Source organism: Chaetodon auriga, chromosome 24 (assembly GCF_051107435.1).
Source record: "Chaetodon auriga isolate fChaAug3 chromosome 24, fChaAug3.hap1, whole genome shotgun sequence".
NCBI lineage: Eukaryota > Metazoa > Chordata > Actinopteri > Chaetodontiformes > Chaetodontidae > Chaetodon > Chaetodon auriga.
The window spans coordinates 14089275-14103688 of record NC_135097.1 but is presented as its reverse complement, the minus strand read 5'-3'; the positions used below and the strand labels follow the sequence as shown (position 1 = coordinate 14103688).

Below are 14414 nucleotides of genomic sequence, written 5' to 3'. Positions count from 1 at the left end.
GCTTCCTGCTCAAACTTCTGTCCTTTTAACCAGATGTGAAAGTTTGCTTCATAACAAATACCGGAAGGGCGTGTTGGCATGTGTGTGTGAAATGTGGCGAGTGAATGTGCGCATCCACGCTTCTTTTTAACCTCGTTACAACAATCTGGTAGGCAGTGACTTTGAGTTTTTCAAAAACTCAGTGTCATGAATCCTCGTTACTCCTAAATAAAGATTTCTTTCTCTAGTTTCTCAATCTGTCAGTTGTCTCTCTGACTCAAACAGGTCTTCCTTGTCAAACTCTCGCTGTGTGATGAGTGAAAGATAAGAACACATGGTGTATTGTGCAAAAGAGCAAATGTGACAAATCTTTTGCAATAGGACGTTAGAGGCTGTTCAGTGAACACCCAAACCGTTCGATCCAACCGTCTACTGATGTCAGAGCAAACCCTGGTTCATTTTGTGCTTTTCTGCAAATGCAACGTCAGGAGCATCACTTCCTGTTATCACTGACTGTTTCATCTTGGGTGAGGAAATTCCATGAAATGACATTGCAGCAACCTTAAATATTTGTCTTTGCAAGAAGAATGCATTTAGCAGATAGCAAACTTACGTGAAAAAAATCATCATTTTAGGAAAAATGTCAAATTAAAGCAATATGCATTTTTTCATTTCTTGTCAGGACTTAGATGAGAAGGTTGATACTGCTCCCATGTCTGTACAGTCAATGTATAGCAAGAGCCAGCAGCCAGTTAGCTTAGCATAAAGACTTGAAACAGGGGGAAACAGCTAGTCTGGCTCTGTCCAAATGAAAGACAATCTGCCTACCAGCACCTCTAAAACTCACCAGTCAACATTCTACATTTTGTGTATTGAATCAGTACAAAAACCGTTTGTTAAGAGCTGTAACTTCCTGCTGCCTCCACTGGTTGCTTGGCAAACCTGTTTCCAGTTGTTATACCAAACAAAGATAACCAGCTGCTAGCTATAGCCTCGTTCAGGAGTGGTACCGATCTTCTCATCTAACTCACGGCAGCAAAGCAAACAAGCCTATTTCCCAAAACTATTCCTTTCAAGTCAAGCTTCATTTAGTGCTTGTGTCTGGGGGATTAGAGTGATACAATTCAAAAATCTGTCTGAAATGAGATAAAGAAAACATAATACACACTGAGGATCCAGATTATTGCATTTTCCAAAGCAGTTTCAGTTAGCCACTGTAATCCAATTCCATTGCCTGCAGGCACCAAAAGCCCACCCTCCATGCAGAAACACGGAGGTAAGGCCGTGTAGCTGCAAGAAAGCATCCACCCGAAAAACAGCCACTTGTTATGCTCCGACACCAAATGATGCTGGATCCTTTATTTTTCACTAATTCAGGTTTTCTAAGAAACGACTGTGGTATGCAGAGCAGGGCACATACTGTACACACGTGGAGGCTAATTTGTTCTTTGCAGTGTATATTTGCTTCATTTCCTCCTGCCTGTCAGGGTGGCGCTCAGTGAGCTAAACAGTGGTTTTATACATCCGTCATTGTGAACTAGTTTCATGTTATGTATGAATGCTGTGAGTTTCACATTCACCCAGTGAGTCTCTTCATTTTCCCTGCAGGCTCTTTTTTTTCTTTTTCTGTTAAACAACGTTTGCTCTGGCTAGTTCCTGTTTATGTATTCCTCCCTAAAGCAGCTTGCATCCCTGAGCTGACCACAAACCCCACAATTTCCTGTAGTCATAATACACCATTCATTATGCAAATTCTGATAAAGAGCGTGAGCGATTACAAACTGCAAACAGATGGAGTACGAAAACAAAGGTAGAGAGATGAATGCACTTTCTTGATTGCAGGTGCATGATACTAGAGACGTTGTCATTTTCCTATTCCCTTTCTGAAAGAGAGGCACGCCTAACATCCGTAGCACAGAAGGATCCCAGTCGACTGAAACCTCCATTTTAATCACACCCATGCAGTCACCATCGCTGCTAATTCACTACCTTTAGTAATTACAACACTCGCTAAGATACAGCAGCCAATGAGTTTCAATCCGCCCCCCCCCCCACCCTCATCCACCGCTGTGTTTCGCCCTGACTGATTCAATTCCAGCTCCAGTTTGATTTATAACTCTCCACGTCTGACACTTTCCCTCGCCAGCTACCTTCCCTCCCAGTGTTCCCCTACTCCTCTGCTGCTGCCTCTATGCCTTTAAAGGTGAGGAGAGCAGAGTGCACTGACAGACTGAGCTCTTACAAGGTCTGTGCCCTTTCATGGGAGTCGAAGAGGTGACGGAGGAGCCAAAAGGATGAAGGAGGAACAGGGATGACATGAAGTTTACTTCTTGCAGTTTTGAAATTAGTATTTTATGGTTCACGCTCAATTAGAAGTGACCATGTTCACATTAAGAGATGTCACATCCTTCCAAGTCAGTGGGAGTCAAACCAAATGTTATGATGCACGCCGTTAAACTCTCTTTTCTGATGTTTAAATCAGCTAAACCAATACTCCCAACGGACAGTTCAGAAGAACACTTGCAAATTCAGGTGGCCGAGGTGCAGCTGTTCTGATAGCATTGCTGTCACTCTCCAGCACTCTCCAGTTTTAATGAACGGATGATCGGTGTGAATGCAAACTGGGAGGTAAAGTGAGCTAGGCTGACACAGGTGATCAGGAGTGTAGCACAGAGACTGTGAGATTAGATAATGAAAAGTGAGATAGTGAAGGCAGTGGACTGTACACCTCAATGATGGGGTGAGCCGCTGCTCTGAGAAATCTGAGTTTTGTTTCACTCTTCCTCACTATGTCCCTCTGTTCTGCCATTGTTTCATTCTTTCCTCTCCTCCTCCTCCTCCTCCTCCTCCTCCCAGATTTGCTGCTGTTGGTCCTTTGGCATAAGCTGCAGTTGCCCTGCAGAACAGATTCAATTATGGCTGGCTTTCCTGATAAGCATAACACTGCTGCAGGTTGAAGTGGAGGAGGTGGCTGGAAGTGATGCTAAATACCAAGGGTTGCCGCTCCAGAGGCCTGAAGTAATTGCACTGCGGCAGTGAAGGAGAGAAAGTAGAGACAGAGATTCTGAGGCTTTTTTTTTTTTTTACTCTCTTCTCCTTAATTTTAGAATCCTTGAAATCCTTTCTTTTTAAATCTTTCAAGTCAAGCACCACTTCACTTGTTTGGTATGAGAGATCACAGAGCCCATGGGCTACTTTGAGGCAACTGATGAGCTCAGATAAGCTGTGGTCTGAAAAAACAGACTTTTATTCATCTGTGCTTTGATGGCAGGTTTGTCTGTGTGAGCACTGCATGTATGATGGCTGATGTTGGTGGCAGCCTCATTTGCATTCTCTGAAGCAGATGCGGATCTAGATGAACAAGGACACACAAAGTAAGCATGTCCAATATTCAAAATAGGAACAGTTCATCATGTAGCTCTGGTTAAACCAGTTACACTGAAAAACACTGATGTTACTTTTCTGCCTCCCACAAGGATGCTATGGGCTGCAAAACTACAGCCACTAAGACTTTAAATATCCAGAGAGGCAGCCAGTCACAGCTTACAAGTAAAATCCCACTGCTCTGACACCGAAAAACATGGGTGGATAAGGCAGGGGTGAAATCGGCAAAGACGCCACAGAGCAAGTAATCAGCAGCCCCGACACTCAAAGATGCCTCCTAATCCCCGCTGCTCTGAGGGCCGTGGGAGAAAATCACCTTGAATCACTGCAGTCAGACAGCTGCAGCCTGTCTGAGAAAACAGGTAATGGGGGGGGGGGGGTGACTGAACGAAAATAAAGTGAGCAAGGTAAGTCTGACCTCCTTCTTGTCTAATTCAGCCGCCATTGCTGACTCAAACTGAGCTGGGATGTGGTTGTGAGTGCTATCCTCCAGCCATGGAGAATTCTCATCACCACGAGTGTGTTCACTGGTTATTAGCAGAGCTGGTGAGCAGCCTTGAAAGTCAGTGTCAGTGCCGTTTGATGGAAACCTCAGCAAGCTCTCAGCCACAAAAGGATGAATCAGTGTTGAAGGAACAGGTTCAAATCGAGCATCGGCATCTTTCCTCTTGCCAGATGGTTCAAGCCATAACTTCGTAAGTCAACATACTTTTGTTTACCATCATTCTCACACGTCAGTCAAAGCAGGTTACAGACCCTGCCCCTCCCTCAATCTAATTTTAGGAACAGGCATTCCTCCATGCTCCACTACCGTGCTCAGTGATGCTCTTCTTCCTGAAAATGACTGTGCACAGGTTCATTAATTTTATTAGCTCAAGTAGTGGATATCTGACAGCTGTAGGACGCAACATTCTACAAGTCTAAGCAGAACAGCTGTGAGCACTTTTTCAAAAACAAAGTAGGCATCCCAATGAGTCAACATGAAATTCTCATTGCTGTGGTTGATGGTGCAAGAAGACAAGTCCTCACTTGATCTTATCTATTGTTTTAATACTGTTGCACACATTCACACTGACCTATTAAGGAGTGATCCACAGACCATGAGACAGGCACACATTTCACTGTGGTGGGCTTCCTCTAAATATATGTGCCTGATCAGACGAGGAAAAAACATCTCAATCCCGCCATGCGTAAAAAATCCATATGAGCTCAATTGGCTAGAGTTTTGTACTAATATGCAATAACAGTTCTTACCTTTAGAGTTTGAGGAGTCCCATGCTCTGGAGGGGAGGCTACAGTGACAACAGTTGTGGAGTGAGTGCTAAGATGAAAAGCGTTACATCACCAGCGAACTCAAAACGCCTGTTTGGCTTCGGAGTGGGAACAGCAGGTCATGCGGAGAGAGGCGCCGATGATCGAAACCCACGAGAACTTATCAGCTAAGATACGATCGTATCCTTCTTCGGAGGTGATACTGACGCTCCTCTGAATGAGCTAGGCGGTTTGTTCTTTTACGGCACATTAACCCCACAATGCGCACAAGTCCTCTCCCTGGCGCGCTCGGGAGCAAGTTCTGGATGCGATGTGTGCTGGTGCAGCAGACGCAGCTGAGCTCAGTCATCTGGCCGCAGCTGGACCGCGTGCCAGCCTCCTGCTCATGTTCCAGCTGTGCAGCTCGCAATCACACTGCAGAGCCACAGTCCCGCCTATTGGTAGTATCACAGCAACACCACATGTCCACATGCTTGTTGTGCGCGTGCTGCGACGCACCATTCCACACCACGACAATATTAGGTTTTGTTGGCTGCTCGTGCAGCGTTATCAGCGCGCCTCATCAGTCAAAATCAGTTCCTTCTACTTCTGTTGTGATGCCTTAAAATACCCTTAATAGAGTTCAGAAATTGGAACATTTTGTAGAGTCTTTTTTTATTTGAGTACACAAGAAGCACACAGCTGCTGCAGTGGAGCAATGGACAATTCATGCATTTTTATTTAATGATATATTTATTACACTGCATGACAAGTAGAGCAAATATATGCTGCATTGCTGTTATTAAGCTCACCAAAAGGTTCCACTGTATGCATTTTTTTTCTCTTTCTCTTTTTTTTTTTTTTTTACTGTCAGACATAGTACATACAGTGGTCATACCTGTTGCTACAGGATAGCGTTTTGCCCACTGAACGTCACATGTTGCATTCACTGTCATGTGGGATTTATGGCGAACGATCCCGACACATAGAATTCAGTATGTACTGCTGAAGGAATTTAAGCATTGTAACCATTAAATGGTTTATTTCATAAAAGGTTAAGCATTGATCAGTTTTTTCGGACACTTTAGAACATGACACCACTGTTGTTTGTCTTGGTAAAACAAAATAACGTAACATCTATATATGATATCTTGGTTGGCATGACAAATGAAACAAAGCAAGTTTAAAATAAATACAGAATAATTCACAGTGTTAAATTAATACACAGCATCACATCGTAACGTCAGAGTGGTTGCTATTAAGAACGGTCACTTGGTCTGCTCACTGTTCTTATATTGTAACAGGGATTCTGCCGAAACCTATTGTTCAGTCTAATCTCTCTTGTCTTGCGGGAGTCTTGCCCCGAGCGCTCACATGGCTACATTTCCGACAGCATTTGAAGGCAGCACCCTATAGTCCTGCCTCCCAGGAAGACGAAGGGAACCAGAAGTCACGGTAGGTGCTGTTTACTGACTGTATGGAAGTTATACGTTGTAAATGGGAAACTATAGTTATGGGGACAGTCTTTTCAGCTTAAAGTTAAACTTAAGCGAGAGAAATTATTTAAAATGTGTTGGCTTAAAAAACAATGACCTACACTGCTGCTAAGTTATGTCTGAGCAAATGTTAAACCAGAAAAACCTCCGACAGGACTTCACGATATTCTGACTCAGTTAATTGAAATTATAGGTCACTATCAAGTCATTCTTAAATGTCACATCCCCTTTCTCTTACAGAACTATAAATTGATTTTTCATCATGTGGCATTGTTTCACCACATCAGCAAATGGATACTGTCCATAAAATTACAAGATTACACACATATTTATTTTAATAAAATGTGAAATTAAATAAAAACAGGCATGGGTTTTCTTTTGTTATTAATTAATCTATTTGCGATTGGAGTTTTTTAATTCTGGTATTGATTACATTTTTCCTGTTTTGAAATTTACAAATAGGCCTGATGGTGCAATCCTTTCTATGGACAATCCATGGGGTTCCCCTCCCTGAATCACTCTGTTAAACGGTGAAGAGGACAGGAAAGGAGGAAATTGTTTCATCCCAGGCAGCAGCTGCAACATCTCCAGAATGGACAGCAAAGAAGTGGGGGATTTGCTGGAGGAGTGTCTCAGGGCTGTGGCGGCAGCTCCACAGTCCACCCAGCCCACGGAGGAGGAGAGGCTGAACTACTGTAGCTGCAGAGGTCAGACACACGATGGTGCTATTGGGTCAGTTTTCGTGTGGGCATGGGAGGAAGTCAGATTTGGGATTTGGTTGAGGAGATTTGGTGGTGGAATTCGGCACACATAAGATCCACACATATGGTTTGTGTTGAGAATGAGACACATGCTCTCTTTACAAATGGTCAGTGAATCCACCATGGAGCTGAGAGGATTTCCTTTTGTTTAGTTAATGCTGTTTGGAAAGCTGGGGCAGTGCTCACTTTAAGCCTCCTCCAGAGCACATTACAACACAGTCCCTCTGCCTTCCCAGTACCCACATACAACATGTTTCTTCTAACGGAAGGGCAGAAAAGCCGGAACACAAAAAAGTAATATTAGATGAATTTACATGAATTATCTCCTGTTATTAATAAGAGCAAATCTAAGAAACAAAATACCCAAATTCATAAAGTTCATAAAATCATAAAGTGATTCTGCATGTAGGAAGTGAGTCCCATCCCCACTATAAAGTTATGTTTGCAGCACTTTGCAAATTATGTTGTCAAGTAAGAGGACTTTGCTGCCCACTGAAGCAACACAGGTATCCTTCATGAAGCTGATAACAAGTCTTTCCCATTTTATTAAGACTTGGTTATCAAATTCTATTTATTTCTTGTAGGCTCACTGTGTGCAGAACTGGCCTCTCTCCTGCAGGAGGCAATGGGAATGAAGTGGCCCTTCGTGCCAGAGAAGTGGCAGTATAAGCAGTCGGTCAGTGCAGATGACAAGACCAACCTCAGTGACCTCATCAGCAAGCATCTGTCTCAGCTACTGGTAAGATTCACACAGCTAAGTATTGGTGTCCTTGTGGTGTTACATATATTTACTAAATCTTTCCACTGTCTTGTCAGGCTGTTTTGAAGGCTTCCATCATGGCTCAGGAGGCACGCTCGGCGCTGGCGGTGGTCTTCTTAGTCGATCGCTTCCTCTACTGGACAGACGAGTCCAGCCGGCTGCTGAAGATCACCAAGCTGCTCCACAGGCGCCACCCCGACACCCCTGTGGCCCCCCAGCTGGTCATACGACAAGCTAGAGTCTACCTTAACTCTGGTACAGTGTTGTCATCATCACAGATTTTCATTTCAGAGATATTTAATATTTGGCTTTGTTACAGTTTGCAGACAGGATAAATGAGAACAATATAATCATCTTCCCTACAGGCAAACTACAGAAAGCTGAATACATACTTAGCAGTCTCATTAACAATAGTGGGGCCACAGGTAGGTTCCTTGTTATGTCATTTTAATTGCATTTAATGGTGCGATTTAATGAACATGTTTTTTTACAAGTTAAATAAATCGCTAACCATTGTTTTCTTATACAGGTTGTTGGGTGTACCGCTCTGAAAGTGACAGGGCTCTTGTGCAGGCCGTTAGTGTTCAAGTGCGTGGAATGATTTTGCAAAAGCTCGGTGAGACCTTTTTCTTTGATGAAAGGAAATAGTTTGCTCCCCTGATACATTGATATTATGGCTGTTTTGTGCTGCGTTTCAGGCCTTTGGCTAGAGGCTGCTGAGTTAATCTGGGCTTCTCTGGTTGGCTACTATGCACTTCCTCAACCTGATAAAAAGGTAGCTCAGACAACCACAACATTGTCATCATAGATGGCATATTATGAGCTTGTAGACATTCACATCCGAGTTTACACACTATTATATGGACATATATATATTTGCTCTGCATGCTTGTATATTTTATAGGGCATTGGAACCTCTCTTGGCATACTGGCCAACATACTGGTGTCTATGAATGATGAGGACTTCCATGCCTTTAGGACTAATCCAGATATTGATTTGGTAAGTCCAACTGATATAATGTTGTTTTTCTGTGTTATTGGTTTTGTGTAATTATTTTGTCTGTCTGATTGGAGCAGTCTTTACTTGGGGACAGGAGTCATCGGCTTCTTTCAGCAGCCCAGGCAGCAAAGATGGCGGTGGTATACAGCCAGTACACCTCCCTCTATGTGTTGACCAATGTGGTAAGATGTTCTCTTGATAGTTGTCTGCCATGGCTCAAGGTTTCCTGCAGTTGACATATATCAGGGATTTTCAAAATCTGACTCTGTGGGCCCACTCAGATAAAATCAAGACAACTGAGCCTCCAAACACCCCCATATTGCTTTGGGGGATGTAATCAGGAAGTTTAATGTTGCCATGGAGTCAGTTAGTTAACTGTGAGCTGCAACTTGAGCCCTGATTTTTTTTAGCCTGTATTTGTTTGTACTTGGCAAATTGATGCAATTAAAGATATGGCAAATTAGCTATTAGCAGAGTGTGACCTCTGACCTCTTTTGCTTTAGGCAACGCAAGGGACCTGCTTGTTATCGTACAGTTTCTCAGTGGAGTGCCCTGCCTCTCAAAGGGAGTCTTTCCTCCTGCAGGCTAGAGAGGCATTTACAATCGGGCTGCTCACCAAAGCAGAAGACAAGGTGGTCACCAGCAAGCAGGAGCTTCACACCTTCCTCAAGGCTGCTTACTCCCTCACTGTCACTCACAAATGGCTTGGCACTCCTCAGGAGATTGTGGCACAGGCAACTCAAGCTTGCCAAAAAGCATTAGCAAATTTCTATGATTACGATGCAGGTACCCAAGACAAAGTCAGCCTCTGTGCTGAAATCATGCACCTGGTCGCCCAAGTCAAGCGTCTGTTGCGAGTGGAACCTTTCCTTAATTCAGACAAGGGGTCTTTTATCCCTGACAGCTACAGACACATCAAAGACATATTGGTAAATTTCACTCTGGAAGGTTTTGCTAAGGTGATGCAGAGATTCCAAAAGTATCATGCATCACTGTGTGAGACAACCAACACAAACTGTAAAGGGACCAAAGAAGAGATAGATGGGGCAAGACTTTGTATAACTGCACTGGGGACAACCATTGGTACAATTAACACAGAATGTGGCACTGAGGCCTGCAAAGTGTCAAAAGACAGACCCAAAGGAGGGGAGCCACAACAGAGAGGTTTATCTGCGGTGCACCCACCTCAAAAGTCTGAGCTGTTTACTACTTCAGGAAGCACAGATGACCTTGGCTCCTCCTGGCAGAACTTCTCCTTGAGTAGTTCAGGTTCTCCTCAGCCCAGCAGCAGCGGCTACACAGGAAGTATTGCCATTAAATGTGCAAACAACCAGAACTGCCTGACCACTGAGGTGGATGATGATATGTCAGACAGCATGCTGCAATCTGGCAATAAAAACAAGAAGCGAGACTTACAGGCTTGTGAGTCCGGTGTCAGTTCCCATACTGTCCCAAGATCTGCAGTACTTTCCACTTCCTCCTCCAGTGCAACTCCCGATTCACAGAAGTTTGAAGTGATACAAGCCGGAATAGAGACACTGAACACTGAAGAGGACTGGATGACTGATGTTGTCGATGTGCCACTGAAACCAGCTTCACCTGAGGGAGCAGTGCAGTCCTTATCCCAGTACGTGCTCAGAACATCCTCCAGCTCCCTCAATGACAGTTTCAGTTCCCACTCATCGTGGGAGAAAATCTCAACTGACCTGAACTCCTCCACAAACAGAAAACTCCAGCCAAATAGCCTATCAAAAGCAGGAATTGGCCAAAGCAGCAAGTCACCAGAGTCTGATGGCAGCTTCTTCATCTTGGAAACACTAGATTCTGAAACCAGTGATTCAGCTCATGATCCCACACAGAAAAACCACACATCTGGATGGGAATTCAGGCTCTTGTCCAGGCCGCAACCTCTGGAGAGCCTTCATATTGACCCAAATAGAGACTCCTCAGCAATCCCACACTCAAACCTTCCCCAGTTTGTCCCAGAACAGTGTGCGTCCACTGAAATATCCACAGCGAGTTCATGTGAGATGTTGGAAGAGAATCACAGTGGACACCAATTCAGTGAAGTTGCTTCTCCAGAAAAAGTCAGTGTCCCTCAAAGGAAGAACCCCTTGTGCTACAGCTGCCTAAAGCACAGCACTGCAGCTGCTGTTGTCCCTGAGAAGCAATATTTGTTGTCACAGGAGGATTACCAAGCCCTGCTGGCTGGAGTTTGCCATGAATGTCTGCTCAAGCGATTGCACAGTGACAAGACACAATTCAAACTCAAGAAACACAGAACTGCCTACAGTAAGTTTGAATTGCCATTGTTGCTAATATTTGTCTTTATCATCAGTACATCTTTTTAGCCACGGTAGCAGTGCCACTCTAGGGATGGAAATGTTGGTCTGTCGGTCCAAAGCTCTGGTCCAGACTGAAATATCTGAACAAATATTGCATGGATTGCACTGAATTCTAATGGATCAATTGTAATGACTTTGGTGATACCCTGACTTTTCATCTAATGTCATGGTAACCTAATAAATTAAGATAGCGGACATACTAAACATTATACCAGCTAAACATCAGCTTAGTAGCATTGTCATTGTAAGCATGTCAGCATGCTGACATCGAATTCAGCTCAAAGCAACACTGTGCACTGTCTCAATATGTCCTGCACCAAGCAGATGGGTCTGTGCATCAAAACAGCACATACAGGGTCAGTTGGCTGTGAACATATTTATATGTGAACAGCCAGCTGTGTCTTAAGGAGTGAATAAAACACTGATTGCAGCTGTCTACTAATCTCTGAATGTCATCCGTATAGGTGCTCTTCATTTAAAGTTCTCAAAAGTCACAGGACTGTGGACAGCCAGGGAGACCTGTGTTTACATTGGGGAGCCGATGGGGATGCAGGGCAAGCAGAGAACGGCAATATGGGTACAGTTTTTACACCAGGAGGAAAGGTTAAGCAGGTACGCAACTACACACTCGAGGCACAACCTGAATATACTGATGTTGAGTCTCACTTTTACTGAGTATTTATGTCCTTAGTTATGTGGGGAAAGATTACTTGAAGCCAAAGGAGATCCAGTTTCACCTGAAAGATGTGGAGAGACAGATGACAGCCCAGCACTATGTGACTGAATTCAATAAGAGTCTTTATGAAAAGGACGTCATGGCTCAGATCTTCTTCATTCCCTCGGAGGCGCTATTGGTGAGGCAAGATCATAAAATGCCAAGGCTAACATGATAAAAGTTGACTTCATTCAAGGAAAGTAGAGATAGCAGATGTTGCACTGAAAATAAAATTACTTGTTTCATAAACACCACTTTAATAGAACCCCCTACACATATACATAGTAACTTTCCGAGACAGCAGAGTGCACGGTAGCCTGCAGCAGCCTTGAAGCAGTTTTGGTTGAAATTCAAATGTAATACCCCAGTACACCGTCACTGTTGGTTAACAGCTAGAAATATACTCACATGACAGTCATAGAGCCAAAATTCTGTTGTTTGTATTAGTTTACAATGTTAAAAAAGGAGAAATGAGAAGTTGCGACACAAATATTTGCTATCCTCATTATTATCCCTGCTATTGCTTGCATTGAATATTTTGAGTATTGACTGAGTGCTTTCATTGGCTTTTGAAACATAATGAAGCTATTGGATTACAGAAGAAAATAATTCCACACAAATATACATAACTATGTTTTACAGCCATATTAATGAGTTGCAAACAAAAACAGGTTTTTAATATTTCCTCATTTCCCTCTTGTTTTCTGCCCTTGTCAATAGATTCTGAATGGAGATGAGATAGTGGGATGTCTAACTGTGGAGCCCTACATGCTTGGAGACTTTGTCAAACTGACCAACAACACTGGAAAGAAGGACAAGAGTTTCCAGGCGACAGAATATGGCCTTGCTTTTGGGCATTTTACCTACCTGTTCTCTGGCTATCAGGAAGTGGTTGTTGACCTACAAGGTGTGTCTGTGTTACTGATCACTAAGGTAGTAGATGATTGTCCACATGTCACATGTTAAAGATCTTCCTGATTATTTTATACTGTGAATGCATCATCCTGCTTCCTGTTTTTCACAGGTTGGGTGACAGCGAATGGCAAAGGGCTGACCTACCTCACTGACCCCCAGATTCACTCCACCAAGACCCCCAAAGGCCCCTCCAACTTTGCAGCCAGAGGCCTCAGGTACTTTCTGGAAGAGCAACATGGACCAGAGTGCAATGACATTTGCCAGCTGCTCAACCTACCTCCAGTGGTCAAACAGACACATGTCCTGTCTCAGAGACCTTGAGGAGATATTGAGTGTTTGTATTCCAAATTAAGTGAACAATGTATATATTATTTTTTTAAAACACGAGTAACATGCCGTTTCTGAGTTTCTGAAACTTACAGGGTTGAGTTGAAAAGTTCACAGTTACAATCAATGTACTTTTCATAATACTTTTTAAATCTACAACTGATATGAATTATGCTTTTTCCACTAATTCTGGTAATCTTAGACACACCGCAGCAGTGTGTCTAAGATTCCATTTCTTTTCCTGCAGCAATAAATAATTCAAAACTTATGTATTGTTTTGTTTTGGACATAAAATCTTAGTTGTCACTGACTCTTCACTGTATCATTGGATTGCTGTCTAACTGGTCTGGAAAGTGCAGGAATCACCTGACACTGTGACATATTATGTAAAGTGTGATGTTGGTCCTTCATGAAAAGTTTCCATCATCAGTCTAGCTCTGTCAGTGCCCCTCTTAACATCTCAGTTGCTGTGACAAATGTAGAATAAATAGAATTTCTTTTTCTTATTTTTCTCTGCTGAAAGCGTTTGTGCAGTAAAAACCGACCTATAAACACCAAAAGCTGGTTATTTCACCCTCTACTCAGGCACATTTGATTACAGTCACTGACCTCGAGGTTATCTGTAAAACAACTTGTCTTAGTGTCAAAATTATTTCATTTTTTTAATCTCTCAAGTCATCTGCATGGTTGCATGCATAGTGGCGTTGTGATTGATTCGGTGCGAGTACAACAAAGCAGAGACGCTGTGAAATATATGAATCAAAAGTGTTATGATATTAACTCAAGCAGCCATAGTCCTGCCATCCCGCTGACTGTTGCTCACCTGTAGATCAGTTAGCCTTGTAAATGTCAAGGTGTGTTTGCCATCGACAAACATTTGGTCAGATTTTTAGGTTATCTAACAGTAGATTATGATAATAGTATTTGTGTGAGGGTGCCTCCCAAGTTTCAGCACGCAGGCTTCGTTTTGGCCGCCTCTGCTTCACCCACGCTCCATGTCTCCATGTCATGTCCACTCTTGGATTAGCAGGGAGTTTGGTGGAATCAGTCCACTGCCACAGAGCCAGCCACTGTGATAGCCCTGATAACATTAAAGTGTGTTGTCATTGCCAAACACTGGTTCAAAAATTTAGATTAGATACTATTGTTATGCTCTTTTTTCCATCAAACCCATCGCAGTCATGCATGATTCAGCAAAAATGTGGTTAATTAATTATTATAGCAAGTATTTTACTTAGTGATGATGAAGAAGGTGAATATATAATGCCCGCCTGTTATACAGCAAACTAAACTAGCCGTGAAGTGTTAAATATCAAATCCCTCTGTGGGGTTGGGGAACCTATGAGCCTGGAGGATTTGTGTGTCAGTCAGGTGATCTGACGACTGTTGTTACACACCTACACATCATATGACAATGAGGTAATACATGGAGCCATTTGTACACCTCCATTCAGTTAAAATCCAGTTCTGGTTTTGTAAGC

General features: G+C 43.1%; 2 protein-coding genes across 4 annotated transcripts in view; one reads left to right on the top strand and one right to left on the bottom strand.

Moving 5' to 3' along the window:
* Positions 1-5191, bottom strand: part of LOC143316936 (RAS guanyl-releasing protein 2-like) — a 34043-nt gene extending 28852 nt beyond the window's left edge. Inside the window, exon 1 of one of the 2 annotated variants that reach the window (XM_076724782.1) lies at positions 4618-5191. The gene's annotated coding sequence lies outside the window, so the exon portion shown is untranslated. The remainder of the gene's footprint in view (positions 1-4617) is intronic. The other variant, XM_076724781.1, reaches the window with a different exon arrangement.
* A 595-nt stretch (positions 5192-5786) lies between these two features.
* Positions 5787-13237, top strand: alpk1 (alpha-kinase 1). Of its 2 annotated transcripts, none has more exons than XM_076724268.1 (14): positions 5787-6069; positions 6573-6817; positions 7456-7610; positions 7688-7886; positions 7997-8056; positions 8161-8247; positions 8330-8406; positions 8536-8631; positions 8709-8813; positions 9135-10923; positions 11441-11588; positions 11668-11830; positions 12412-12598; positions 12716-13237. In XM_076724268.1, exons 2-14 carry the CDS (start codon positions 6703-6705, stop codon positions 12925-12927), a joined length of 3393 nt encoding a protein of 1130 aa, XP_076580383.1. In that variant the 5' UTR covers positions 5787-6069; positions 6573-6702; the 3' UTR covers positions 12928-13237. The 2 variants fall into 2 exon arrangements, with proteins under 2 accessions (XP_076580383.1, XP_076580384.1); XM_076724269.1 differs by having other exon boundaries at positions 5787-6073.
* Positions 13238-14414: the final 1177 nt, after the last annotated feature.